We start from the raw sequence: 26,251 nt of genomic DNA, 5'->3' as shown, positions 1-26,251 counted from the left end.
TCTATGCTGTCTCTATTCTGTATAATTCCACATTCTTTCCTATTATCTGAGTTTGACTTGGAATGTGTTTACTTGCTAGAAGTGTTTAGGCTAATAGATTATCATGGCTGAGTTCTCAGGCTGAGAATGGCCTGACCTGTACTTTTTACCAAAAATATTATGAGACCACACGTCGTATGTTGGTAAACACCTTTTCTTAGAATTTGTTATTCATTTTTCACTGTAACCAAACCCTAAGAGCCGGTTCACACTGCGGGCGATGCGAGGCGACACGACTCGCCTCGCCCTGCTCTGGCAAGTCGCCCCCGTTCTGTACAATGGAACCGTTCTGAGAGGAGCGACTCGAGTCGCTCCGACTCAGAAAAAAGGTTCCTGTACTACTTCTGGGCGACCTCGGGGCGACTTGCATTGACTTCTATACAGAAGTCATCTGCAAGTTGCCGCTGAGGTCGCGGCAGGTCGCGGCGAGGCAAGTCGGTGTCGCCTCGCATCGCCTGCAGTGTGAACCGGCCCTTAATGTATTGCAATCCATACTTATTTTACTTTGCATGAAACCAAGGGGCATTCCCCTAATAAATGGAGTATATTTTGATGTCATCTTGTGTGCAGGTCGATCTATGCTCCCTGGATCCTGGTGGAAGTTATCCAACTGTCCGGTTCAAGTCGCCATTAACAACTTTAGGCTATTAGCATTTTTTGAGCTTCAGCATCTAGGAGCTACACCCCTGTGGACAGCTTTCCTTGCTGGAAGGCTTTTCTACAGCAAGGAAAGCCATCCACAGGGTTGTAGCACCCAAAGGGGCACACTTTTTTTTTCCCCAATGTATGTGGCAATACCAACTTAAGCCCTCAAAAAAGGTCTCCCCCTATGTGATAAGAGCAGCTTTTACACATTCAGATATTCTATTCGCCTCTGTATTCTTACCCATTTAATAACTTGGTCCGGTATCCATGGGCTATCTCTTGGTACTATTGATGTTGTATTGAACACGCTTATAGGGGGAATTTGTGACCACTTACCCCTGTGTGTCATTTATACTCAAATACCTATATATGACTACTATATATCAGCGGTATCTACTATAGACCACATGATATATGTGTATCCAACTACTTTAGACACACATATGCAATCTTGTTTTTTCGGCTGTTTGTCAGTTTGGTCAAGTTCTCCTACACCTTGAGCCACAAGTTTACCAGCACCTACCCAGTATCTGTCCTGAGGAAGCTAATATATCAGTGAAACATGTCGACGAGGAAGTTGTTAGAGGCATTACTGGATCAGAAATGTTTCTTTTACCTTGATACAGTATTAAATTAATCATTGTACCATAGGTCCAGTCCCCCTATAACTGCATTATTGGGTAACTGGGTCCATGCTGGGGTTTTTTTCTCCCCCCCCCCCCCCACAAAGTCCGTTAATAAAATTAAAGTCAAGATTAATGGACCCCTTGGACTGCCAAAGTCTTTGTTTTGTCTCTCTTATACTTTATGTAAAGCTCCCTATTTAATTTAATTTCTCATTTTGCCTTTTTTAGATTTCCTCTGTGAATTTCCTAGAAAGCAGGGCCATACTCTACACTGAGATGACCTCTGAAGCTACGATTGCTCCACCAAGGAGTAAGCTGCCAAACTCAGGATATCGAGACTACTACTGGCTCCGTTCTTTCGTGGCAGGAGGTGAAATGTTTGCACTTTTTAAAATTAAGAACTCTGTAAAGAACTATATATATGACCAGGTAGAATGCCACAGTGCAGTTTCAAAAATCTTTCTGCGAAAAAATGTGGATGGTTGTGGGGTTTGTGGCTTTAAAGTGGTTCTAAAGGCAGAAGTGTTTTTTTTTTTTTTTTTTTTTTTTTTTTTTTATAAATCTTACCCCCCCCCCCCCCCCCCCGAGCCCCATCTCCATCCAGTGGGGTTGCATGAGAGCCTCGCCTGGCCAGAACTTTCCTTCCTGTTTGGCTGAGACAACAGTGGGTGCCATTAGCTCCCACTGCTGTCGATCAAAGTCAGTAAGCCAATGAGGAGAGAGAGGGATGGGCCGTGCCTTGGCTCTGTGTCTGAATGGACACACAGACCAGCGGCTTAGCTCGGTGCCACCATAGCAAGCTGCTTGCTGTGGGGGCAGGAAGGAGGGACAGGAGCCCCCCAAGGGAACCAAGAAAAGGAGGAACTGGGCTGCTCTGTGCAAAACCACTATACAGAGCAGGTATGTATAACATGTTTGTTATTTAGTTAAAAAACAAACTTAAGTATCACTTTAAAATGGGGTTCCAGCCTGTATTAAAAAAAATAAATAAATATCAAAGTCAGCAGCTACAAATACTGTAGCTGCTGACTTTTAATATAAGGACACTTACTTGTCCAGGTATCCCGCAATGTAAGCACCCCTAGCCGATCCGTCCATCAGCTTCGGGTGGAAGCGCCAGCATCTTTACAAAGGGAAACAGGACGTTAAGCCTTGCGGCTTCACAGCCTGTTTCCTACTGCATATACAGTAGGTTGGGCTTTCTTCTGGGACCTGTGTGTCTCCCAGAAGGCAGCGGGGGAGGAGGGGCCATAAATTATGGAAATGCATGGACGTAGGAGAGGATACCTGTTTTTGACAGGTGTCTGCTTCCCCCACCTCGAAAGGTGCCAAATGTGGCACTGGAGTGGGGAGGAAGCAGATAAGCGGAGCTTCCACTTTTGGGTGGAAATCCGCTTTAACAGACACCTTTTTGGAGGAATTTAAAAAGTGATCTGTATGTAACCACATCTCCTCAATACGTAAAGGCTCAAACTATTGAAAAGTAATATTTGTGTTATATATAGAACATAGTAGGCTGTAGACTGAGTTAGCCCCCTGACTTCTTGTATATATTAGATACTGAAACAGATCTTCTTACACTGTTCCTGTTTGGCTGGGAGCATGGAGCATTCCAGCTACTCATGTTACATTCTCTATACTATACCAGCTGTCTGGATATGTTAAAGGACATCATGAAATAACCATCCTAAAGAGGTTGTAAACTGAAAAAAAAAAAAAAAAAAAAAGACCCTGTAAGACAGAGGCAGAATGAGTGCATCGCATACTAGCTCAATATGAAATATTTGCCTTAGAACAAAGTTGTTGCAGCGGTGCCCGCACACACGGCTGAGACGCCTGACATTTTTCCTGGAGTTTCTTTGGGTTCGTGGGCTCTGGCACTGTGATGGACAGCATGTGCCCGGGAGCTGCCGTTCATGGCAACGGGCTCGGAAAGATTGGCCCCTGGAGCGTATGCGGCAGGGATGTCACTGGCTGCATGTAATGTAAATATCTCCTAAACTGTACATGTTTAGGAGATATTTACACTACCTATAGGTAAGCCGATAATAGGGCTTACCTATAGGTAAATGTCTGCAGAGGAAATTTTACCTCTTTTGAAGGACACTTTTTTTATTTATTATTTTTCCTAAATGAACATCACCATGCCGCTGAATGCAGCCTGCCTCTAAAAATACTTAAAGTGATTGTAATGGGAGAAGGTTTTTTTTTATCTTAATACATTCTATGCATTAAGATTAAAAAAAAAAAAACCTGTGTGCAGCAGTCCCCCTAACCTGAGGTCTCTCTCTGTCAACGACTGTCAGTCGTCCAAGATTCTCCTTCCTGATTGCTGAAACACAGCCATTGGCTGCGTTTCAGCAAGCAGTCAGCTAGCCAATCAGGGAAGAGAGGGGAGCTGTGATTTGGCTCAGGTGCCCCCATAGCAAACTGCTTGCTGTAGGGGCACTGAACAGGAGGGTGGACCCAGGAGAGATTTTTAAAGAAAAAAAAAAGACTTTTCATTCAATTTAAATCGACTTTTGTCCAAGAACCTAGGTGGAAAGTTGTCACCCAAACAGTGACTACATCCAATCGCACGCAGTCACTGTCTGACAGTCATGGGTGCTGTCTGTCAGAATATAGTAGCCAGCAGAGGAGATTCCTTCATCCACTCTGTTTAGTATGTATGGAGATATCTATATGTATGGCTAGCTATACTTTCCTACCTTCTCCCAGAATTTTAACTGTGTAGCTTTGATTGGCTCTACACAGTCTTTGCAAAGAAAACATCCTGGCTGGATATGGATACTCTCCCTACTTCGCATGTGTGCAGTGGCCTTATTTATTCCTATGGGTGGTCTGTACTCTGTATTATCCCCATGTCTGTATGAGGTCTCCATGTATGTCCTATATAGTCTGCTTCAGATGACCAGACATAGTTCTTAACTGTTCAATTAGGAGATTTAAAGCAGAGCTCCACCCAAAAGAGCAAGTTCTGCTTTAAGGCCTCTTCCCTCCTGCTTAAGAAATGGCAATTTTGGGGGGGGGGGGGGGGTAGAAGTGGGTACCTGATTTTGACAGGTACTTGCTCCCACTTCCCCTCCTAGGCGATCAGAACCAGAATTTATTCTCCTCCTTCTCCCTCCCCGCAGTCTTCTGGGACACGTGACAGGTCCCAGAAGACTACGTGACCATTTACAAGGAGCAGCACCATTCGCGCATGTGCAATGGGAACATGGCTGTGAAGCCGCAAGCTGTCACATCTAGGTGCCCACAGTTAATGTGCTGGGTAGAACGGCTGGGGTGAGCACATCACTGGACCATGGGACAGTTGAGTGGCTGTTTATTAAAAGTCAGCAGCTACAGTTTTTGTAGATGCTGACTTCTAATTTTTACACAGGAGACTGAAGCTCTGCTTTAAACAGTTTGTTAAAAATGTAAATAAGATTTGGGCTATAGTTCAGGTTTCATTATGTTTAGTGGTAAGACTACATTAAAACTTCTTCTCTTTTCTCTTTTTTGTGTTGTAGGGGTTGCCAGCTGCTGTGCTAAATCAACCATTGCACCTTTGGATAGGATTAAAATTCTCTTTCAAGCACAAAATATCCACTACAGGCACCTGGGTAAGAACAGTTACATTTCAGGAATGTGCAGTGATGCACTCCTTCTATGTTTATTTTTTATGCCCCCCCTTTTTTTTTTTGCAATTAGTTTTTTATGATGGAAAAAAAAATGAATATTTTAAATTGAAACCCTTCATCTGGTTAAAATGTTTGTAATCCCAAAATAATGGTTTTCTTAAACAAATACATTTATTGTAAGGGCCGATTTACACGAGAACGCAGTGCGGTGAAGGCGCAGTACCATGCAAGTTCGTGCCGCACATTTTTCAGAAGTAGTGCCTGCCTTAAATTTTGTACCCTGCAGTGCAATTTGCAATCCATTCAAATGAACGGGCGGGCATAATCGCACTGCAGGGGAATGCACAGGAATTGAACATAAACCGGCCCTAAATCTTTTGCAAAGTTTCCTATTTGCAGATCCTGCATGCTCCTTCATTTCGCCATTGAGCTGCCCATCAGGATACCTAACCCGTTGGCAAAACTGAATGTCCTTGCATGGCAGGCTAACAACGCTGCCACAAATTCCAGTACAGGGACTTAAGCCTAGTACACACCACGCTGGGTTGAACAGAAGAAAAACGGACAGCTGCTGTACTAACAATCCGCGGTTAGTACAGCGATCGCCATGCCCCCCACCCCGCTGAGCTATTGTGTGCCGTTGGCCAAGAGCCCTGATTGGGAGATAGTCAGCTACTGGTTTTCCAGCAAGATTGTCCCTCAGAAACTGGCTGGCATACACACCCGATGAATGTCGGATAGTTTTTATTGAACCGGCAGATGTCGTCTGACATTCAGCCCGTGTGTACTAGGTTTAGTGTTATCTCCCGCAAGGAGTGCTGTGACCTGCAGGATCTCCAGGCAAGGAGATTTGTTGTCGTCATGCTCCATTGTTTTTTGTGAATCTGTTTTTAAACATTCTGAAAAATAGATTTTGGGTTTACAATCTGAGGAAATGGAAGTTGCTGTATTACATTGTGCTTATAGCTATTATCAAGTTTAAAGACTATTGCCTTTTTAATGTTCAGCCATTATGAGAAGCTGCTGTTTTTAGAGAACAAGTGTAAAATAAGAACCTCTGACTTTCCTGATCTGTGTGCTTGCTTCAGGTCATTGACTGACTAATGAAGTATAAAAGCCAGTATTACTGGCAACTAGCATTTTAACAAGGATGTATTTCTCAAATCAAAAACATAATAATATAAAACAGTATAACACATAACTCAAAAAGTTCATCCAAATGAGTGAAGTTGAATTATAGACAATCAGAGCAAAAGTCCACCAGGAAGAAAATAATCACAATCCACCATAAGCATGCAGGAAAGATGAAACCGATCCCGTCGCCTTCACCCAATAAGACTGACCCTTACCATCAGTGCATGAGTTATACACATAAAATGATTATAGGTATTGGTTTGAAAATGATCCTTCCAGCTCAGAAAGCAGAATAATGGGAACCTTCCTCTCAGCAAGGTATAGGGCCAAGTAATGCTTCAGACAATGGCTCGATAATCGTGTACAGACAAGAGGTAGAGAAGAAATGCTCATTGCGCAATCATCTAATCCAATAACATTTATTTGAAAGTGACAAGATAAAATAAACTCTCACATTTTTAAGTTGTACAGGCATGGTAAAAAGAAGCGACCAGCGCTTCTAACCAATGAGGTGACAGCTATACTATCGCCCATCTGCGTCCTGCGTCACACGTCCCGTGGCTCTACCCTATGTTTCGTCATCAACATGCGCCTTCTGAAGTGGCTCCATCTAACGTTTCATCATCAACATGCGTCTTCTGAAGACGCATGTTGATGACAATGTTGGGTGGAGCCACGGGACGTGTGACGCAGGACGCAGACGGACGATAGTATAGCGGCCATTGGGAGGCGGGGCAGGGCTTAAGATATTTTGGCCACCATGATAAAGTTAGGGAAATCCCTTATTGTCACCAGGGTCACTGTAACTAGTGTCCCCATTGGAATATTTCTCCACTATTCTTGCCCCGAGGACAAAAATCCCAGGATTTTCTTTCATGTTCACTTGGTAATATAGTTGACAGGTGGTAAACATGAGAAAAGAATGTGAATATTTGTAACGTGGACACAAGCAGTAATAAAAAATCGGACAGGTGTTCTAGTCTCTCTCCACCCGATCCAAAACTAAAATAAGTTTTACCTTAGAGTAGAAGCCGTGATCCCATCATCCAAACCAAGTGGCAATGGCAAGTGTTTTTCCTTAAAATTTGACAGGTTAAAGCAGAACTAAAGGGCACCTTTATACACACCTTTCTTCCAGTAGTAAAGGTCCTTCGCCCATCTTGGCATCGTCTCTTGTTTGCTGGTTTTTGGCCATCTTCATTGGCCGTCGTTCCGGCACACTGGGGGTCCGGTTGGCCACTGTTGGTTCTTGGGGATGCGGTGAACAGACAGGTAAGTATATTTTATTGCAGAAAATATGTTATGGGGTTGACTTGCAAAAACTGGAGAGTGAAAAATCTGGTACAGCTTTGCATAGAAATCAATCAGCTCCCATGTTTTATTGTCAAAACTTAACTGAACAAGCTGAAGTTAGAAGCTGATTGGTTTCAATGCAGAACTGCACCAGATTTTGCACTCTCCACTTTTAGTAAATCGACCCGTGTGTGTGTGTCTCCTGCAATAAAGAACCTGTCTGCTCGCAGTGTATGACACTTGGTTCACACTGCAACTTCTGCGTTCCAGATATGTGTTTACATGCATTTTTTTTTTTTTTTTTATGCATTCTGGTGCATTTTTCCCCTTTGTTCTTCATCTCAATTCAGGACATGTGCATTCCAGTGCGTTTTGCCGTGTTCCATATAACGCATCTGGAACAGAGCAAAACGCAGTGGAATGGAATGTCCACACAAAAAAAAAATGCAGAATGTTCTACTTTTGTTGACTCTACTGGAATGCACTGCCCTGATGTGAACTAGGGCCATTGGATATATGGAAAACACTGTGCATGTGTTTTTGATGCAGATTAAAAACCCACAGGACTGCATTTGGTATGAACCAGCAGTAAAGCATTATTTTTTGAAAAATGACTTTTGCAACAATATGTCTCTTTGGGATAACTGTTTTTTTTTATTTTTTTTTTATATCATTATGTATTTAGGTGTACTCGCCACCATAAAAGCTGTGAAACAAAAAGAAGGCTTTCTAGGGTTTTATAAAGGAAATGGAGCCATGATGGTCAGGATCTTCCCGTATGGAGCTATACAGTTTATGGCATTCGACAGATACAAAAAGGTATTTTTCCTAAATATCGATTAACTAAATATTGATGGAGCGTTTAATAGGTACTGTTCATATCAATGCAGACAATGGATTTGTTAAGCGCTTAGGAGGATAAACTTATGGGAGTGAGTGACAAATAGCAGATGGGTGTTCAAAAAAACAAATATTATCTTATTCATATAGCTATATGGCAACTGTGTAAAAAGTCCATAGGGTGCAAAGGTAGTTCTGATGTACTTGGATCCAAGAGGAAACACTTGGATGAGGAGGCAACTGGCCGCAGGGCCGCTGATAAGCCAGTAAGACTGGCCCTGTTGTACCGGGCCCAGCCACCAGGGGGGGCCCAGGCAATATAAACAGGGATGAAAGAATGCATAGTAACTAATTAAAAAAAAAAAAAAAAAAAGTGTAGCCCTCCCTTTCTTCAGCCTCACCTTTAACTGTAAACAATGCTGGAGTGGGGCTGAATGGGGGAGAGCCAGGAGGGAGACACAAGGACATATGACTAGAGCTATACAAGTTCTGCAGGTAACAGGATCTGGAGCACAGTTACATGTAACTGGCCGGCTGCAGTGTCTTCCAGATATCTATGTGATCAGCCAGTGTACAGGTTATCGATCAGCCTCCCCTCCCTCTTGTCTTGCTGGTTACTTTTTTTTTTTATCTGCCTAACCTGACCTGCACATTGTCTGATCACATTGATAAGATTTCTGGAAGACTCTGCAGCAGCTTTTAACCATTTCAGCTTATAATCAACTATTTAGCCAGAGCTCTGTGTGTGCTGCACAGATTGTTTGATATTTTAATTATTTTTTGGAGAAGGATTTACTTCTGAATCAGGCTAGAAGCTTCACAGACCCATTAACTGGTTACTGTCCTCAGTAAACCTGACCAGTTCACTGTTTGGAAGAAAATTTGTATTTTGGAAATTGGATGTGAAGCCGTCTTCTGTCACTTGGTTGTACTTTCAAAGAAAAATCACTGACTTGATTTTGCAGAGGTGGTTTAAATAGAGTGGATCAGCCCTGTGATACTATATACTTGTACACTGGGTTCAGCCATAAATGGAGTCTCTGACCATCTCCTGAATCAATCATGTCTGCGATCCCTAACCATCTCCTGTACTATGTATGCAGTCTCTGATCATCTCCTGTACTATGTATGCAGTCTCTGACCATCTCCTGTAGTATGTCTGCAGTCTCTGACCATCTCCTGTAGTATGTCTGCAGTCTCTGACCATCTCCTGTAGTATGTCTGCAGTCTCTGATCATCTCCTGTGTTATGTCTGCAGTCTCTGATCATCTCCTGTGTTATGTCTGCAGTCTCTGATCATCTCCCGTAGTATGTCTGCAGTCTCTGACCATCTCCCGTAGTATGTCTGCAGTCTCTGACCATCTCCTGTGGAATGTCTGCAGTCCCTGACCATCTCCTGTACTATATCTGCAGTCTCTGACCATCTGGGGAGGGGCGAGGGGTGGGGCTGGAGGAGGGACCAGGGTGGAGCTGAAGGGGGCCCCGTCAGGTAGGCTGTACGGGGCCCCATGATTTCTATCAGCGGCCCTGACTGGCCGTAAGACTGAGAAGCAGCTCTGTAGGTAGCTATGGAGGAGAAAGAGAAGTTGATTGCTTGATTGACTTTTGTTGAAATGCTGGAAATCTTTTTCCAATCAGCAGCTGCTGATTGGAAAAAGGAGTTGCAACATTTCAACAAAAGTCAATCAAGCAATCAACTTCTGTCGAGCAGCCACACACTGACTGAAATTTAGCCATACCCTCTAAACTGACACTGAGTTTCAATCTGTCTATGGCCAGCTTAACTCAAGTCTAAGGCCGCGTACACACGGGCGGATTGTCTGTCCAACTTAGTCCGCTGAACCGTGTTTTAGCGGACAATCCGCTCATGTGTGGGCTTCAGCTGACTTTTTCAGCGGACTGTCTGACGAACAAAGTCTTACGGAATTTCCGAAATTTTGTCCGTTCAAACTTGGTTTCAGCAGACAGTCCGCTCGTGTGTAGGCAAGTTGGACGGACTAAGTATGGCGCATGCTCAGAAAGGATTTACACGGCTGAAGGTTGCATTGCAGTGTATAGGACGTCGTTTTTCTAGTCCCGTCGTACGTGCTGTACACGTCATCGCGCACGCTTTCAGCGGACTGTCTGCTCATCGTGTGTGGTCAAGTCCGTTCATGCAAATTTTGAACGAACTGTCTGTCGGATTGTCTGACGAACTTAGTTGGGCAGACAATCCGCCCGTGTGTACGCGGCCTAAGAGCCTCAGTTTTGGAGCATACAGTATGTAGTCATGAATAAATTAAGAGTAGGTATACCTGGAGATGGCCCATTCATCCTTTAGTTTCTGGTTTGTATATCAGGAATGCCACTTATTTGTACTGCAAAACACAGTTGTGGAAATGTCGCACCAAGCGTTTCTTCTTATGATGATGTATTCATGTACAGTGCCTTGAAAAAATATTCATACCCCTTGGAATTTTCCACATTTTTGTCATGTTACAACCAAAAAAGTAAATTGCATTTTATTGGGATTTTATGTGATGGACCAAAAGAAAGTTGCATATTGTGAATATTAAGGAAAATTATAAATGGTTCAACATTTTTTTTACAAATATGTGAAAAGTGTGGTGTGCATTTGTATTCGGCCCCCCTAAGTCAGTGCCTTCTAGAACCACCTTTCACTGCAATTACAGCCGCAAGTCTTTTTGTGATGTCTCTACCAGCTTTGCACATCTAGGAGAGTGACATTTTTGCCCATTCTTTGAAAAATAGCTCAAGCTCTATCAGATTGGTTGGAGAGCGTCTGTGAACAGCAATTTTCAAGTCTTGCCACGGATTCTCAGTTGGATTTAGGTCTGGACTTTGACTGGGCCATTCTAACACATGAATATGCTTTGATCTAAAACATTCCATTGTAGCTCTGGATGTATGTTTAGGGTCGTTGTCCTGCTGGAAGGTGAACCTCTGCTCCAGTTTTAAGATTGCCCTGTATTTGGCTCTATCCATCTTCCCATCGACTCTGACTAGCTTCTCTGTTCCTGCTGAAGAAAAGCATGCCTGCAACATGATGCTGACACCACCATGTTTCACGGTTGGGATGGTTTGTTTAGGGTGATGTGCAATGTTGGTTTTCTACCACACATAGCGTTTTGCTTTTAGGCCAAAAAGTAAAATTTTTGTCTCATCTGACCAGAGCACCTTCTTCCACATGTTTGCTTTGCCCCTCACATGGTTTCTTGCAAACAGCAAACTGATTTCTTATGGCTTTCTTTTAACAAACATTTTCTTTTTGCCACTCTTACGTAAAGGCCATATTTGTGGAGGGCACGACTAATAGTTGTCCTATGGACAGATTATCTCACCTGAGCTGTGGCTCTTTGCCGCTCCTCCAGAGTTACCATGGGCCTCTTGGCTGCTTCTCTGAATTAATGCTCTCCTTGCCCGGCCTGTCAGTTTAGGTGGATGGTCATGTCTTGGTAGATTTGAAGTTGTGCCATACATACTCTTTCCATTTTCGGATGATGGATTGAACGGTGTTCCACGAGATGTTCAAAGCTTAGGATATTTTGTTAACCCTGCATTAAACTTCTCCACAACATGTGCTTGCTTCTCTAACAAACCTCTGAGGGCATCACAGAACAGCTGTATTTATACTGAGACTCTACAGGTGGACTCTATTTACTAATTAGGTGACTACTGAAGGCAATTGGTTCCACTAGATTTTAGTTAGGGGTATCAGAGTAAAGGGGGCTGAATACAAATACACGCCACACTTTTCACATATTTATATTAAATTTCATATTAAAAATTATGAAAACCATTTATCATTTTCCTTCCACTTTACAATTATGTGCTACTTTGTATTGGTCTATCACATAAAATCGCAATAAAAATATATTTACGTTTTTGGTTGCAACATGACAAAATGTTGAAAATTGCAAGGGGTGTGAATACTTTTTCAAGGCACTGAATATGAACTTGGAGCTTACAAATTAGGCTTCTGAATGAGAGCAGAATTTTTGATTCTGAACTGGTGAAGAGCCTGTGGCAACGGTGTGTGTGTTTTTTGATGGTTATATAATGTCCTAACAAGTGATTTAAATGGTAATTAAAATTTATAAAAGAAACAAAGTCCCCAAAAAAATCTTTTGAATAATCCAATAGAAAAAATAAAAATAAAAGCTCCTATGTGGATCATACAATGAAAATGTAAGTGTGGATATACACTCACTAGATGTTGTAGATCCCCTGCCTTATGGCAGGAAGGATCATATAAGGCTTATGGGGTCTCCTTGACCTCCTTGGGTCTTTTAAGCGAATCCTCCCATATCCTCCTTGTTCAGGTAGGAAGTAACTCCAAACGGGATGTCACCAGCGGTATAGGTAAGAAAAAAGACAGGACAAACTCCTCATAGTGTTAAACCGTAGAGGTAGTTAATTAAAAGCCTCTATTGCCTACAACAATTGACAGATTTAAAATCTATAAACCTCCTATGCGAACAACCTCAATGATCAGTGGAGGTTGGGGAAAACCTCAAGACCCACTCCAGAGTCTGCGTGCGTTCCACCAGGACATGACGAAGCGCAATGTACGCTCTAGCTTACGCGTTTCACCATCAAGCGTAACAGCATCGGAAGCCCATTCGTCCTTTAAAGGTGCAGGGAAACACCTGAAGCGCAGAACGTTTGTGTCATATAAGGGGTGACACTTATTGGTTCAAAACAAAGACGTGGAAAGGTCACACCAGATGTTTGTTTATGATAATGTATTTATGTTAATAAACTTAGTTTACAAATTAGGCTTCTGAATGCTGGCAGATTATTGATTCTGAACTGGTGAAGAGTCTGTGGTAACTGGGTTTTTTGCATGTAAATGAAAACAGTTAAATTGGTAAAATACATCTACTATTTATTTTCAATTGCCTTGCCGATGAATGGTTAGACAGCTCAGACATTTTCACACAAATGTAGGATACAAACCTTAATTGGCAAACTGACACTCTGCACTGAGACAATGCTGAGCTGCATGCAATTGATTATATATGTGAGTATCCACAACCTACACTCACCATAATACCCTGAGCAAATAGTTATGGGTAGGTTTTGACTTGTGTGTCTGAAAATCACTTCTATAACTAAATATTGGCAGCCATTACCAGCTTGTACAAGCATCTGATCAAGCCTATCTTGGTGTGATCTGCTGGTTTGGAGGCCATAGGAGAAATCTGGGGTCTTAAACCCCAGATGTCTCCAATAAGAGGGCCTGATACGGCGCATGCTATCTTCACAAGAGATGTTGTTGTTAATCCCTTGGGATAGCAGTAACATTGATAAAAAAAAAAAAAAAAAAAAAATACATCAAAGGGTTAGTATAAATGAAATTTTTTTTAAATAATAAAAAAAAGTTTACATTAAATAATAAAGTAATTTTTTTTTTTTTTTTTTTTTTTTAAAGCGCGCCCCCCCCCCCCCCCCCCAATCCCTCTGTGCTCATGTAAGTCTTGCATGCATATGTAAACGGTGATTGCACCACACATGTGAGGTATCGCCACAAACCTCGAGCGAGAGCAATAATTCTAGCTCCAGCCCACCTGTGTAATACCTAGTGCACACGGGCCAAAGGTCGGGAGACATCAGCCGGATCAATAAAAACCGGCCAGGGGGAGGGCATCCACCTGTAAGAACACAAAAGCTCTGCAGGGGAGATCACTGTACGAACGTTGGATCTTTCGTACATCGGCTTAGACCGGAGCTATCAGGTTTTTTCATTCAACCCAGCAGGTCGAATGGGGGAAAAAAAAACTATTAGGGTGTACCAAGCTTTATTCTAAACTGGCAACTTGTAAAAGCTTTTAAAGTGGAGCCTATGGCGATTTTTAGGTACTGAAGTTTGGGACTGCTCCACAGGCGTACACAATTTTAAATGGTATCCATTTACTTTGAGTAACATCTTTTATATTTTACTGAGTAGAAAATGCGACACCCGCAAGCAGTTATTCTGTCTTAAGGTATGAAAATGATGGTCTCTCAGACCTGGGATGAACTGTGGTTGCCCAATAATGGGCAACATGGGCGAGTCCGATGTCGAGAGAGGGGTCTGCATAGGGATATGTGTGCATACGTGGACCATGGGACTTACGTGGGGCAGTAGGTTATCATAATACCAAGGTGCTCCCTTCAGTATAGCGTCTGTTTGGGCTTACCCAGTTTGTCTGCCGAGTGACGGTTCCAATCTGAGTCTTCCCAAGTGGACCACCTGATATTACTTTAGAACGTATGGGAGTTCAATTCCACCAACAGTGTTTGGGTAAGGATAGTTGGAATGGGGGGTGCGAGGTCACTTGTGTGCCCATATAAACTTGATGAATAAGGAGTGGACCTGCTTACAGTAGTGGGAAGGGATCTTGACCGCTAGGGTTTGGAAGCGATATAGATATTCGGTAAAGATCGACTGATATATCAGCCTATATTTGGCGTTCTTTTAATTAATTGGCATCGCCCAATTGTGCTGATAAAAAAGGCTGATTATAACTTCAGCGTGACTTGCAAATGACTTCTGTAATAGAAGTCTGTGCAAGTTGCCTAGGTCTTCCATGGTATTAGTTTTTTTTCTCCTCTCTGGGCAGTCTGCCAAGAAAAGATAGCGGTTGTTGCAATACTTTGTCGCACGGTATTTCAAACGCAGTTTTTTTGGACAAAAACTTTAACGTCCTGTCAGCGCATCACCTCAGTGTGAAAGTACTCGGGCTTTCACACTGAGACTGCAGGGGAGCCATTTTGCAGACACTTTACAGGCGCTATTTTTAGCCTGAAAAATGCCCCAGTGTGAAAGGTGTCTGTTAGATTTAATGAGATGAAGGGGGGGGGGGGGGGGGAATAAAAAAATAAATCGGCCTAACATATCAGCCCAAAAAAAATCTACATCATATATCTGCCATCGTCCGCCGCGATTTCTAAATATCAGCATCGGCCTGAGAAAAACCCATATCGGTCGAACCTCTAATATTAGGGCAGGATACACATTTTGAGAAGGTTACATCTACTGAACCAGGAGGAACAGAGGACGAGCCCGAGGAGATATCATCCACATTGGTAATCAACAGAACGTTGAAATCCCCTCCCAGTATCAACTGACCTTCGGAGTTCAAGGAGGTGGTCCAGCGTACGGCTGAGAAAAAGGTCCTGATGATCATTAGGGTCATATATGGTAGCGAACGTTTCTTTAAGCTCCCCTATTAAACCCTTTGAACATTAATTGCCCTGCAGGGTCCACTAGTGGTGGCATGTCCATGGAAGTCCACAAGATAGCAAAATGGATACGCCTTTTTGGATTTTGAAATTTTATTAGTAGTACGGTAACAGTACGAAACCTGTTCTTGAGAATGGGAAGTTTATCGTCTCTGAAGTGTCTCCTGGTTAAACGCAACATCTGCATTGGAGCGTTTCAGATCATTTAAGAGCATGCGTCTCTTTTCGGGGGCATTGACCGAAATTATCTTAAGTGTCCATCTCAGGATAGGGAAATGGAATGGGAAAGAGAAAAGAGTGGGGGGGGGGGGGGGAGAGAGAGGAAAAGAAAGACTAAGGGGGTTAGAAGGGTATGGAGAAAATAAAAGCCAAGAATAAATGAGGAAAAAGATAAGTCAGAGACCTGGTAGTAAATGGGTTCAGAGGGTCGTGCAAAAAGTTACGTGACCCCTGAAGCTACAAAAATAAAATAAAATAAAAATGATGATTTTTAAATGACAGAAATGTCCAGAATTGGTCTGGGTGGCAAGTAATTAAAAACAATTTAACAAAGACCCATTCTTTCTTTTATAGGCTAATACACCATAATTTAGAAATGAGAAGGTGGTGTGCAAAACTGTAAAATGGTAAGATGTGGGCACTCTCATAAGGCCCCTTGCACATTCGGTTGTCCAACTGCAGTGCATCCCTCACAGGGTTTTGGTGCATCAGGGAGGGCAAGTGCAGCATTCAGCCCGTCTGCAACCAGCCTGTCAAAGTCCTTTTGGTAGGCTTTAGCTGGAGGAGGCTAAACGCTTTACTTGGTACCCATGTTTAAAGGCCGGTGCATTCATGGTCGAAGGTCTGGAAAGTCAGGAGGGATGCAAAGCATATGGAAGGGACCTAAATTGTGTGAGCATATTTCAATGAAAGCTTGGATAGATAAACTATATTACCAAAAGTATTGGGACGCCTGCCTTTACCTGGACATGACCCATCTTTTGCAGCTATAACAGCTTCAGCTTTTCTGGGAAGGCTGCCCACAAGGTTTACGAGTGTGTCTGTGGGAATGTTTTGACCATTTTTCCTGAAGCGCATTTGTGAGTTTAGGCACTGATGTGGATGAGAAGGCCTGGCTCGCAGTCTCTGCTCTAATTCATCCCAAAGGTGTTCTATTGGATTGGGGTCAGGACTCGGTCAAGATCCTCTATCCCAAACTTGGTCATCCATGTCTTTATGGACCTTGTTTGTGCACTGGTGCACAGTCATGTTGGAAAAACAGTTGCCACAAAGTTGGGAGCATGAAATTGTCCAAAATGTCTTGGTATGCTGACGCCTTGAGAGTTCCCTTCACTGGTGCTAAGGGGCCAGGCCCAACCCCTGAAAGACAACCCCACACAATAATCCACCTTCCAAACAATGTGGACCAGCTTAATATTGATCCCTATGGACTAAGATTCCATTAAAGTTCATGTGCGTGTAAAGGCAGGCGACCCAATAAGTTTGGTCATCTAGTGTATATGTATGAAGGTGCTGAGAGATTTAAGAGGATTTTATTTTTATTTTTTTTTCCAAATTCATACTTGCCTAGGTGGATGCAGCATCGGTCTGATGCTGCATCTGTCTCCCAGCGCCTCTTCACTGAGAACCAAGCTATCAAACGTTTTTCAGAGCTCCGTGAGCTGAAAGCTATAGACTCAGTCACAGCTCTCTGATCTGCCCCCTCTTTGCTCAGCTTAGAGGGCTGAGCTGTGGAGGGGGTGGCCAGCTCAGGCTCTCAGTGGCTCACTGAGAGGTTGAGGCACCTGGCAGATCTAGACTTTATTGTGCCTGGACTGACATCCGTAACCTCAGCAGAGAGCGGACTTCAGCCTCTCTTTAATAATGTAATATGTTTAAAAGGACTGTCCAGAAGTTTGATCAAGCTTGCATATCTGATTGGCAATTGGTTTGTAAAGCTAGTCCAAGGTAAATACAGATTACCTGACAATCCTGGTCATGTAACACAAACACAAGTAGAACAGTTTGAGGATAAAGGTTGGATACAATGTTCTGCAACAGCATTAATTTCTTCATATCCTGTTTGGCCAATGTAGGTTTACATGATGTCACAACTTCACCGTCTATACTTTTCATCTTCATCCTTGTTCGAATCCAATTAACTAATGGAAACCATTTTTATTTTTACAGTTTGTACGCAAGAATATCAGCAAATCTGAGCATCTATCTAGATTAATGGCTGGCTCAATGGCTGGTAAGTATAAATACACAAAAGCAGTTCTAGAAGCCCTCTAATCTGCTAATACATGGGGGATTTCTATTTACCTTAGAAGTTCCCTTTTAAAGCACATGTGTCAAACACAAGGCTCGCAGGCCTAATCCGGGCCATTTGATGTGGCCCTCGTACCTCTCCTGCAGCTGTAGCACCCTCCTCATCCTCTATTGTCAAAGCTTAATTGATCAAGCTGAAGTTAGAAGCTGATTGGCTACTAGGGATGAGCTCTGGAGTGTTCGTGCAGCCCACGTGCATAGCCCGCCAGGTAGTCAGCACTGCGCTAATCACAGGCAGTGAGACATTGTCCCGATGCGTGTCTGCAGAGATCGGAAAATGTCTCACTGCCTGCGATTAGCACAGTGCTGAATTCCTGGTGGGCTCTGCACGCGGGCTGGCCGAACACGCCAGAGCTCATCCCTATTGGCTACCATGCACAGCTGCACCAGATTTTGTACTCCTCAGTTTTAGTAAATCAACCCCAATGTTTGTCAGACATAAGTCCCCTTGCATTTAAACAATTGTCTGTCTTGGGAGACAACTAGGAAGATTGGTGTTTCTCAAGGCATGAGCATTAAGCCTCATGCACACGAGACGCAGTTAAACGCGCGTTCAGATGCAGTTGGACAGTTTTTTCAACTGCACCTGAACTCATTCAATGTTATCCTATGTGTCCATGCACACAGTCTCGTTTTTTTCCGTTTATATGCAGTTGCGTTTAATCTCGTTTTTCCAGAAGCAAAAAAATGCGTTCAGAAACAAATTTCTGCGTTTCAGACGCAAAACGCGGCAAAACGCGGCAAAACGCCGCTACCGCGTTTAGCCGCGTTTGCGTTTATATGCGTTTTTAAAGGTGACCTTTTTTTTTACATTAAAAATCTCAAAAATGATTGCAAATGATGAAAAACCATTAGAAAAATATTTTAAACAATTGCAATTGCAAGTGGACAATCCACAACTTGTGGCAAGTGACGTGGCAAGTGGACAATCCACAACTTGTGGCAAGTGACATGGCAGGTGGCAAGTGATGTGGCAAGTGGACAATCCACAACTTGTGGCAAGTGACGTGGCAGGTGAAGTGGCAAGTGACGTGGAAAGTGGACAATAGACAACTTGTGGCAGGTGACGTGGCAAGTGACCTGGCAGGTGATGCGGCAAGTGACTTGGCAGGTGACGTGGCAAGTGGAAAATCAACAACTTGTGGCAGGTGACTGGCATGTGACGTGGCAAGTGGACAATAGACAACTTGTGGCAGGTGACGTGGCAAGTGACCTGGCAGGTGACGCGGCAAGTGACTTGGCAGGTGACGTGGCAAGTGGAAAATCAACAACTTGTGGCAGGTGACTGGCATGTGACGTGGCAAGTGGACAATCCATAACTTGTGGCAGGTGACGTGGCAAGTGACATGGCAAGTGGACAATCCACTTGTGGCAGGGGACGTGGCAAGTGACGTGGCAAGTGGACAATCCACTTGTGGAAGGTGATGTGGCAAGTGACGTGGCGAGTGGACAATCCACAACTTGTGTCAGGTGACGTGGCAAGTGGACAATCCACAACTTGTGGCAGGTGATGGGGCAAGTGATGTGGCAAGTGGACAATCCACTTGTGGCAAGTGACGTGGCGAGTGGACAATCCACAACTTGTGTCAGGTGACGTGGCAAGTGGACAATCCACAACTTGTGGCAGGTGATGTGGCAAGTGATGTGGCAAGTGGACAATCCACTTGTGGCAGGTGACGTGGCAGGGGACGTGGCAAGGGACGTGGCAAGTGGACAATCCACAACTTGTGGCTGGTGACGTGGCAAGTGGACAATCCACATCTTGTGGCAGGTGACGTGGAAAGTGGTGTGGCAAGTGGACAATCCACAACTTGTGGCAGGTGATGTGGCTGGTGAGGTGGTAAGTGGACAATCCACAACTTGTGGCAGATGGCATGGCAGGTGACGTGGAAAGTGGACAATCCACATCTTGTGGCAAGTGACGTGGCAGGTGATGTGGCAAGTGGACAATCCACAACTTGTGGCAGGTGATGTGGCAAGTGATGTGGCAGGTGATGTGACAAGTGGACAATCCACATCTTGTGGCAAGTGACGTGGCAGCTGACGTGGCAAGTGACGTGGCAGGTGACGTGGCAAGTGACATGGCAAGTGGACAATCCACATCTCGTGGCAAGTGACGTGGCAGGTGATGTGGCAAGTGACGTGGCAAGTGGACAATCCACAACTTGTGGCAGGTGATGTGGCAAGTGACGTGGCAGCTGACGTGGCAAGTGGACAATCCAAAACTTGTGGCAGGTGACGTGGCAAGTGACGTGGCAGGTGACGTGGCAAGTGATGTGGCAAGTGGACAATCCACAGCTTGTGGCAAGTGGACAATCCACAACTTGTGGCAGGTGACGTGGCAGGTGAAGTGGCAAGTGACGCGGCAAGTAGACAATCCACAACTTGTGGCAGGTGATGTGGCAAGTGACGTGGCAGGTGATGTGGCAAGTCACGTGGCAAGTGGACAATCCACAGCTTGTGGCAGGTGGCATGGCAGATGACGTGGAAAGTGGACAATCCACATCTCGTGGCAAGTGACGTGGCAGCTGACGTGGCAAGTGACGTGGCAAGTGGACAATCCAAAACTTGTGGCAGGTGACGTGGCAGGTGACATGGCAAGTGACGTGGCAGGTGACGTGGCAAGTGATGTGGCAAGTGGACAATCCACAGCTTGTGGCAAGTGATGTGGCAAGTGGACAATCCACAACTTGTGGCAGGTGATGTGGCAAGTGACGTGGCAGGTGATGTGGCAAGTCACGTGGCAAGTGGACAATCCACAACTTGTGGCAGGTGATGTGGCTGGTGACGTGTCAAGTGGACAATCCACAGCTTGTGGCAGGTGGCATGGCAGATGACGTGGAAAGTGGACAATCCACATCTCGTGGCAAGTGACGTGGCAGCTGACGTGGCAAGTGACGTGGCAAGTGGACAATCCAAAACTTGTGGCAGGTGACGTGGCAAGTGACGTGGCAGGTGACGTGGCAAGTGATGTGGCAAGTGGACAATCCACAGCTTGTGGCAAGTGACGTGGCAAGTGGACAATCCACAACTTGTGGCAGGTGATGTGGCAAGTGACGTGGCAGGTGATGTGGCAAGTCACGTGGCAAGTGGACAATCCACAACTTGTGGCAGGTGATGTGGCTGGTGACGTGTCAAGTGGACAATCCACAGCTTGTGGCAGGTGGCATGGCAGATGACGTGGCAAGTGACGTGGCAAGTGGACAATCCAAAACTTGTGGCAGGTGACGTGGCAAGTGATGTGGCAGGTGACGTGGCAAGTGATGTGGCAAGTGGACAATCCACAGCTTGTGGCAGGTGACGTGGCAGGTGATGTGGCAAGTGAACAATCCACAACTTGTGGCAGGTGACGTGGCAAGTGATGTGGCAGGTGACGTGGCAAGTGATGTGGCAAGTGGACAATCCACAGCTTGTGGCAAGTGACGTGGCAAGTGGACAATCCACAACTTGTGGCAGGTGACGTGGCAGGTGACGTGGCAAGTGAACAATCCACAACTTGTGGCAGGTGACGTGGCAAGTGATGTGGCAGGTGATGTGGCAAGTGGACAATCCACAGCTTGTGGCAAGTGACGTGGCAAGTGGACAATCCACAACTTGTGGCAGGTGACGTGGCAGGTGACGTGGCAAGTGAACAATCCACAACTTGTGGCAGGTGACGTGGCAAGTGACGTGGCAGGTGATGTGGCAAGTGACGCGGCAAGTAGACAATCCACAACTTGTGGCAGGTGATGTGGCTGGTGACGTGGCAAGTGGACAATCCACAGCTTGTGGCAGGTGGCATGGCAGATGACGTGGAAAGTGGACAATCCACATCTCGTGGCAAGTGACGTGGCAGGTGATGTGGCAAGTGACGTGGCAAGTGGACAATCCACAATTTGTGGCAGGTGACGTGGCAGGTGATGTGGCAAGTGGACAATCCCCAACTTGTGGCAAGTGACGTGGCAAGTGGACAATCCACAACTTGTGGCAGGTGCCGTGGCAAGTGACACGGCAAATGCAAGTGTACAACTGCTCTCTATGCTGCTGCTGCTCACTCTGATCAAAATAGCAGAAATGGTTAAAAAAAATGCTTTGAGAGCTTGGGGAGGGTCTACATGATGTTATCTTTATAAACGCGTCTAAACGCAAACGCGTCTAAACGCGACATGCAAACGCGGCAAAACGCGCGTTTCAGCTTTTTTTTAACAGAGGTTTCATCTGCGTCTCGTGTGCATGAGGCCTTATAGGTTTAGGGATCTATGAGGAATGTACTGTATGACTGCAAACAGTATATTAGTATTATTTAATATATGAATAGCGGCAAGACCAAAGAATATAGCGAGCAGATGTCTGTCATGCTGAGAATCTTTGAGCCATGTGTAAATGGGTGCAACATTTTGTTTTTACTGACTTTGTAGTGACTCTCCTGTCTAGGTCCCGTTGCTGGTGAGAAAGATCAGCACATATACAATTTAATTATTTTAGTAAAGAAGTTTACAGTACTCAAATGCAATAAAACTTTGCTCCTAAAGTGGTTGTAAAGGCTCAACTTTCTCCCTTCGCCTTTCAAGACAGCACCTTGGAGAGAGCGTAGCTCCACCTCTTCACAAGAAACACTGCGTGACACTGCACCCCTTTTAAAAGCAGCTGCTTCCACCATGCCGTCAGTTTTAGTGTTTCCTCCGCTATGGTGGAAGCACTGCTGGGGAAGTAGAGGGGCTGCGCTCTCTCCAAGCAGAAGGTTTTGGCAGTATCTTCAGATTTTATGCTCAAGACCAGCCCAGCACCTTCCTGCACGTGAGGGGGGGTGTTTCAGGTTCCCTTCGCTGGCTCACAGGAGTAATGGACTGCTGGAGGTCGTCTGCCCATGGTGTTCGGGGGGCCGCGGGTGTTCTCAGAATGAGCGTTCAATGGCAGGCCTCGGCGTGGCGATGTTGAATCCCGGGCGGCGAGTGACGCCAGTCCGGGAGGGCGGAGATTCCGGCGGGGCATAGCAGCGATTGGTTCTGGCTGCTGGAATGCAGGAGGAAGGGGCGGGTCCTCTGGCCGGGACTTCCTTTTGTTTGGCACATGGAGGACACCATTCAAAAGCACACAGGCAGTGGCTGCAACGTTCGTTATGGAGGAAAAATCGTCAGCAGCAGGAGTGATATATATATATATATATATATATATATATATATATATATATATATATATATATATATATATATATATATATATATATATATATATATATATATATATATATAGATGCAGTCAGTTCTGAGAGCACTTCAATTCAACTCAGAGATTTCCGTAACACAAGCCATGTCGGGTCTGGGCCTGTTGACAGCGACAATTCCCTCAGTACAGTGGGCTTGGTTCCATGCTCGTCCACTGCAGGCGGATATCTTGAGGAATTGGTCATACCAGGAACTTCTGGAGAAGAAATTCTTCATAGGGACCAGAGCAAAAAGATCGCTCTGGTGGTGGAGAAGCCAAAGAAACATCTCAAAAGGGCTTCTCTGGTCCTTCCCGGTAGCCAGAAGACCGACCAAATGCCAGCGCATGGGGGTGGGGAGCCCACCTAAGAGAAAAAAAACGGTTCAGGGGGTTTGGTCCAAACCGGAGGCAAGAAGGTTGTCGAATTGGAGAGAGTTGAAGGCTATTCACCTAAGCCTTCTCTCCTTCCAGGAAGTTCTAGTGAAACGGCATGTCCAAATATTGTCAGACAATATGACGGCAGTATTATATTTTAACAAAGCAAGGGGGCACAAAAAGCAGAACCTTGATGGAGCTAGCTTACCAAATCCTGAGATGGGCAGAGAACAAGTTGGCCTCTCTATCTGCAGTCCATTTGAGGGGGAATGAAAACACCCAGATCTCCTCAGCAGGAGAGAAATAAGGGAAGCTAAGTGGTCTCTCTAAATCGGGAATTATTCGAGAAGATCTCCAAGCGATGGGGTTCCCCTCAGGTGGACCTCTTTGCAAAACAAGAAAATGCAAAGTACCAGACTACTTCTTCTCCCTTCAGAGGCAGGTTTAAGCTCTCAGAATAAATGCGTTGGCCCACAAGTGGGACTTCCAGCTGTCTTACGCCTTTTCCCTCGTTTCAGCTGATTCCAAGGGTGTTAGCCAAATTCAGGCTGGAGTCCACGAAACTAATCTTAATAGCTCCTTATTGGCTGAAAAGACTATGGTTTTTCAATCTTTATGAACCTCTCAGTGAAACCTCCTTGGAATCTGCTGAGTCAGGGCCAGATCCTCCATCCAGATCCAGCTTATCTCAATTTAACTGCCTGGTTTCTGAAGAACAAATCTTAAGATAGAAGGGCTTATCGGAGAAACTTATTGCTACCCTTCTTGCAAGTTGGAAAAAAGAGACGAGGCCTTTATTTCAAAGTCTGGAAGGTGTATAATGCATGGTGTTCCAGAAAAAAACTTTAATTTGCTTAGTACAATTTTGGTTTTGGAATTTATTCAAGAAGGATTGGAGAAGGGGTTAGCAGCAAGTACGCTCAAGATACAGGTAGCTGCTTTATCAGTTTTTTTTTTGGAAAGGACCCTGTCAGGGGAACCTTTTTAATAATCAGGTTTTTTAGGGCTTTGGCTAAAGCAAAACATAGACCTATTGTTTTCCCAAATGGGATTCATCTTTAGTTCTTCAGAGACTGACGAAGACTCCATTTGAACCTATAGAAGGATCATCGTTAAAGATTTTGACATTCAAAACTGTTTTGTTAGTGGCAGTAACTTCTGCCCGTAGAACCAGTGAGTTACAAGCTCCATAAATTAAAGAACTCTTTATGAGATGTCTACCAGACAGGGTAGTCTTAAGGACAGATCCAGCCTTCCTTCAGTTTTCATCGTACACAGGAGATCATTCTCCCTACATTTTGCCCTTTACCTTCGGGGCCAGGGGAAGAAGCCTTCCATACTCTTGATGTCAGGAGGTGTCTTCTTAACTATTTGGAGATGACAAAGGACTTTAGAAAATCATCTTCACTTTGTTTTGAATGGAAGGTTCTCACAAGGGATGTAAAGCTTCCAAAACCACCCTCGGAAGATGGTTAAAACAAGCCATTAAAGAGGCATTCACCTCTTTGGGTCTGGAACCTCCAGAAGGTATTTTGCCTCATTCGACTCGAGCAGTAGCAGCATCATGGGCAGAAAGGGCTGGTGCATCTCCTGAGCAAATTTGTAAGGCTGCCACTACAGCTTGGATCTGCTTTCAGCCTTGGACCAATCCTTTGGTAGGAAGGTTTTACAGGCAGTAGTCCCACCCTGAAGTAAGTTTCTCAGTTATCCTCTCCAAGATGCTGTCCTGAAAGGCGAAGGGAGAAAACCTTAGACTTACCGGTGACGGTATTTCTACGAGCCTTTCAGGACAGCAGCCTCCTTCCATCCCTAGGTTAATATGTATAATTATAGGGCTTGGTAACTGTCTGCTTATATTTTCCAGCATGTCAGAGGATTTCTCGGTAACAACTGACGGCATGATGAAAGCAGCTGCTTTTAAAAGGGGTGTTGTCATGCAGTGTTTCCTATGAAGAGGTGGAGCTACGCCCTCTCTAAGGTGCTGTCCTGAAAGGCTCGTAGAAATGCCGTCTTTTTTTTTTCCTTAAAATAATAAACCTGCTACACTTGCCTGCTCCGTACAATGGTATTAAACGGAGCAGCCCGAACTTCCTCTTCTGGGGTCCCCAGCTGTCTGCTCCTCCTCTTATGTGTCTATCCCTATAGCAAGTTTTGTGCTATGAGGGCAGATATGTGGGTGTGCTCCTGAGTCGGGCTGTGTCCATCCGTAGACGCACACAGCAAAGCCCGACCCCACCCCCTGTTCTCAATCGGATTTGATTACCAGCAGGAGCCAATGGCTGCCTCTCTGTCCTATAAAGGAGAGAGAGTGTACCCCTAATGATATCAGCTAAGGATGGATTCATCCAGCTTAAATTCATCCATAGGGTGTATTATACCCCACAGAGGCTCTCGAGAATCTATCCGACGCAATCGGATAGGTGCCCGAAGTGCACTACAGAGCTAGGAGTGTTTCTCCACGTGGTGTGGTAATGCCCAGGCATGCAACAGTTCTGGGAGGGAATAGTCCGAGAAATTAATTCAGTGGGGAACTTCTCGCTGGGAGTGGACCCGTTGGTCCTGCTCCTAGGTATCTGTGACAGAGTGGCATCGAGCACACATAGGCAGCTGTTCCTGTTCTATGCGGCATTTTAAGTTAGAAAGGCTATCCTCCTAAATTGGAAGAAACCAGTTATTGGTTTTATTTTATTTATTGTTATTTGAGTTATGAAAATGTATGATGCACTGTTGTATTGTACCTATCATTTCTCCTTCAGGAGACCAATAAAAACGTATCTGTTTAAAAAAATAAAATAAAAAAAGAGTGAGCAATGATGATGTTTTCGGGCACAGTGTTGGATCTAAAGAGCCAGGTAGATATTTTTTGGGGGGGAGCTGATCATGGAAGTGTGTATGTGTGTGTGTTTGTGTGTTTTTTTTTTTTTTTTTTTTTTTTTTTTCTTTTTTTTTTAAACC

At 44.6% G+C, this 26,251-nt stretch overlaps 1 protein-coding gene across 1 annotated transcript in view; it reads left to right on the top strand.

Moving 5' to 3' along the window:
• The window catches only part of SLC25A16 (solute carrier family 25 member 16), a 50,373-nt gene that overhangs the window by 654 nt on the left and 23,468 nt on the right, over window positions 1-26,251 (top strand). The window contains 4 exon segments of the mRNA XM_077454271.1: window positions 1,539-1,680; window positions 4,823-4,915; window positions 8,046-8,179; window positions 17,597-17,660. Of these exon segments, the coding sequence (XP_077310397.1) occupies window positions 1,587-1,680; window positions 4,823-4,915; window positions 8,046-8,179; window positions 17,597-17,660 (385 nt within the window). The 5' untranslated portion in view covers window positions 1,539-1,586.

The sequence above is a fragment of the Lithobates pipiens genome, unplaced genomic scaffold (genome assembly GCF_037356315.1).
Source record: "Lithobates pipiens isolate NorthernLeopardFrog02 unplaced genomic scaffold, aLitPip1_a1.2 Scaffold_25, whole genome shotgun sequence".
Classification (NCBI taxonomy): Eukaryota; Metazoa; Chordata; class Amphibia; order Anura; family Ranidae; genus Lithobates; species Lithobates pipiens.
This window is presented reverse-complemented; position numbering and strand designations above follow the sequence as displayed.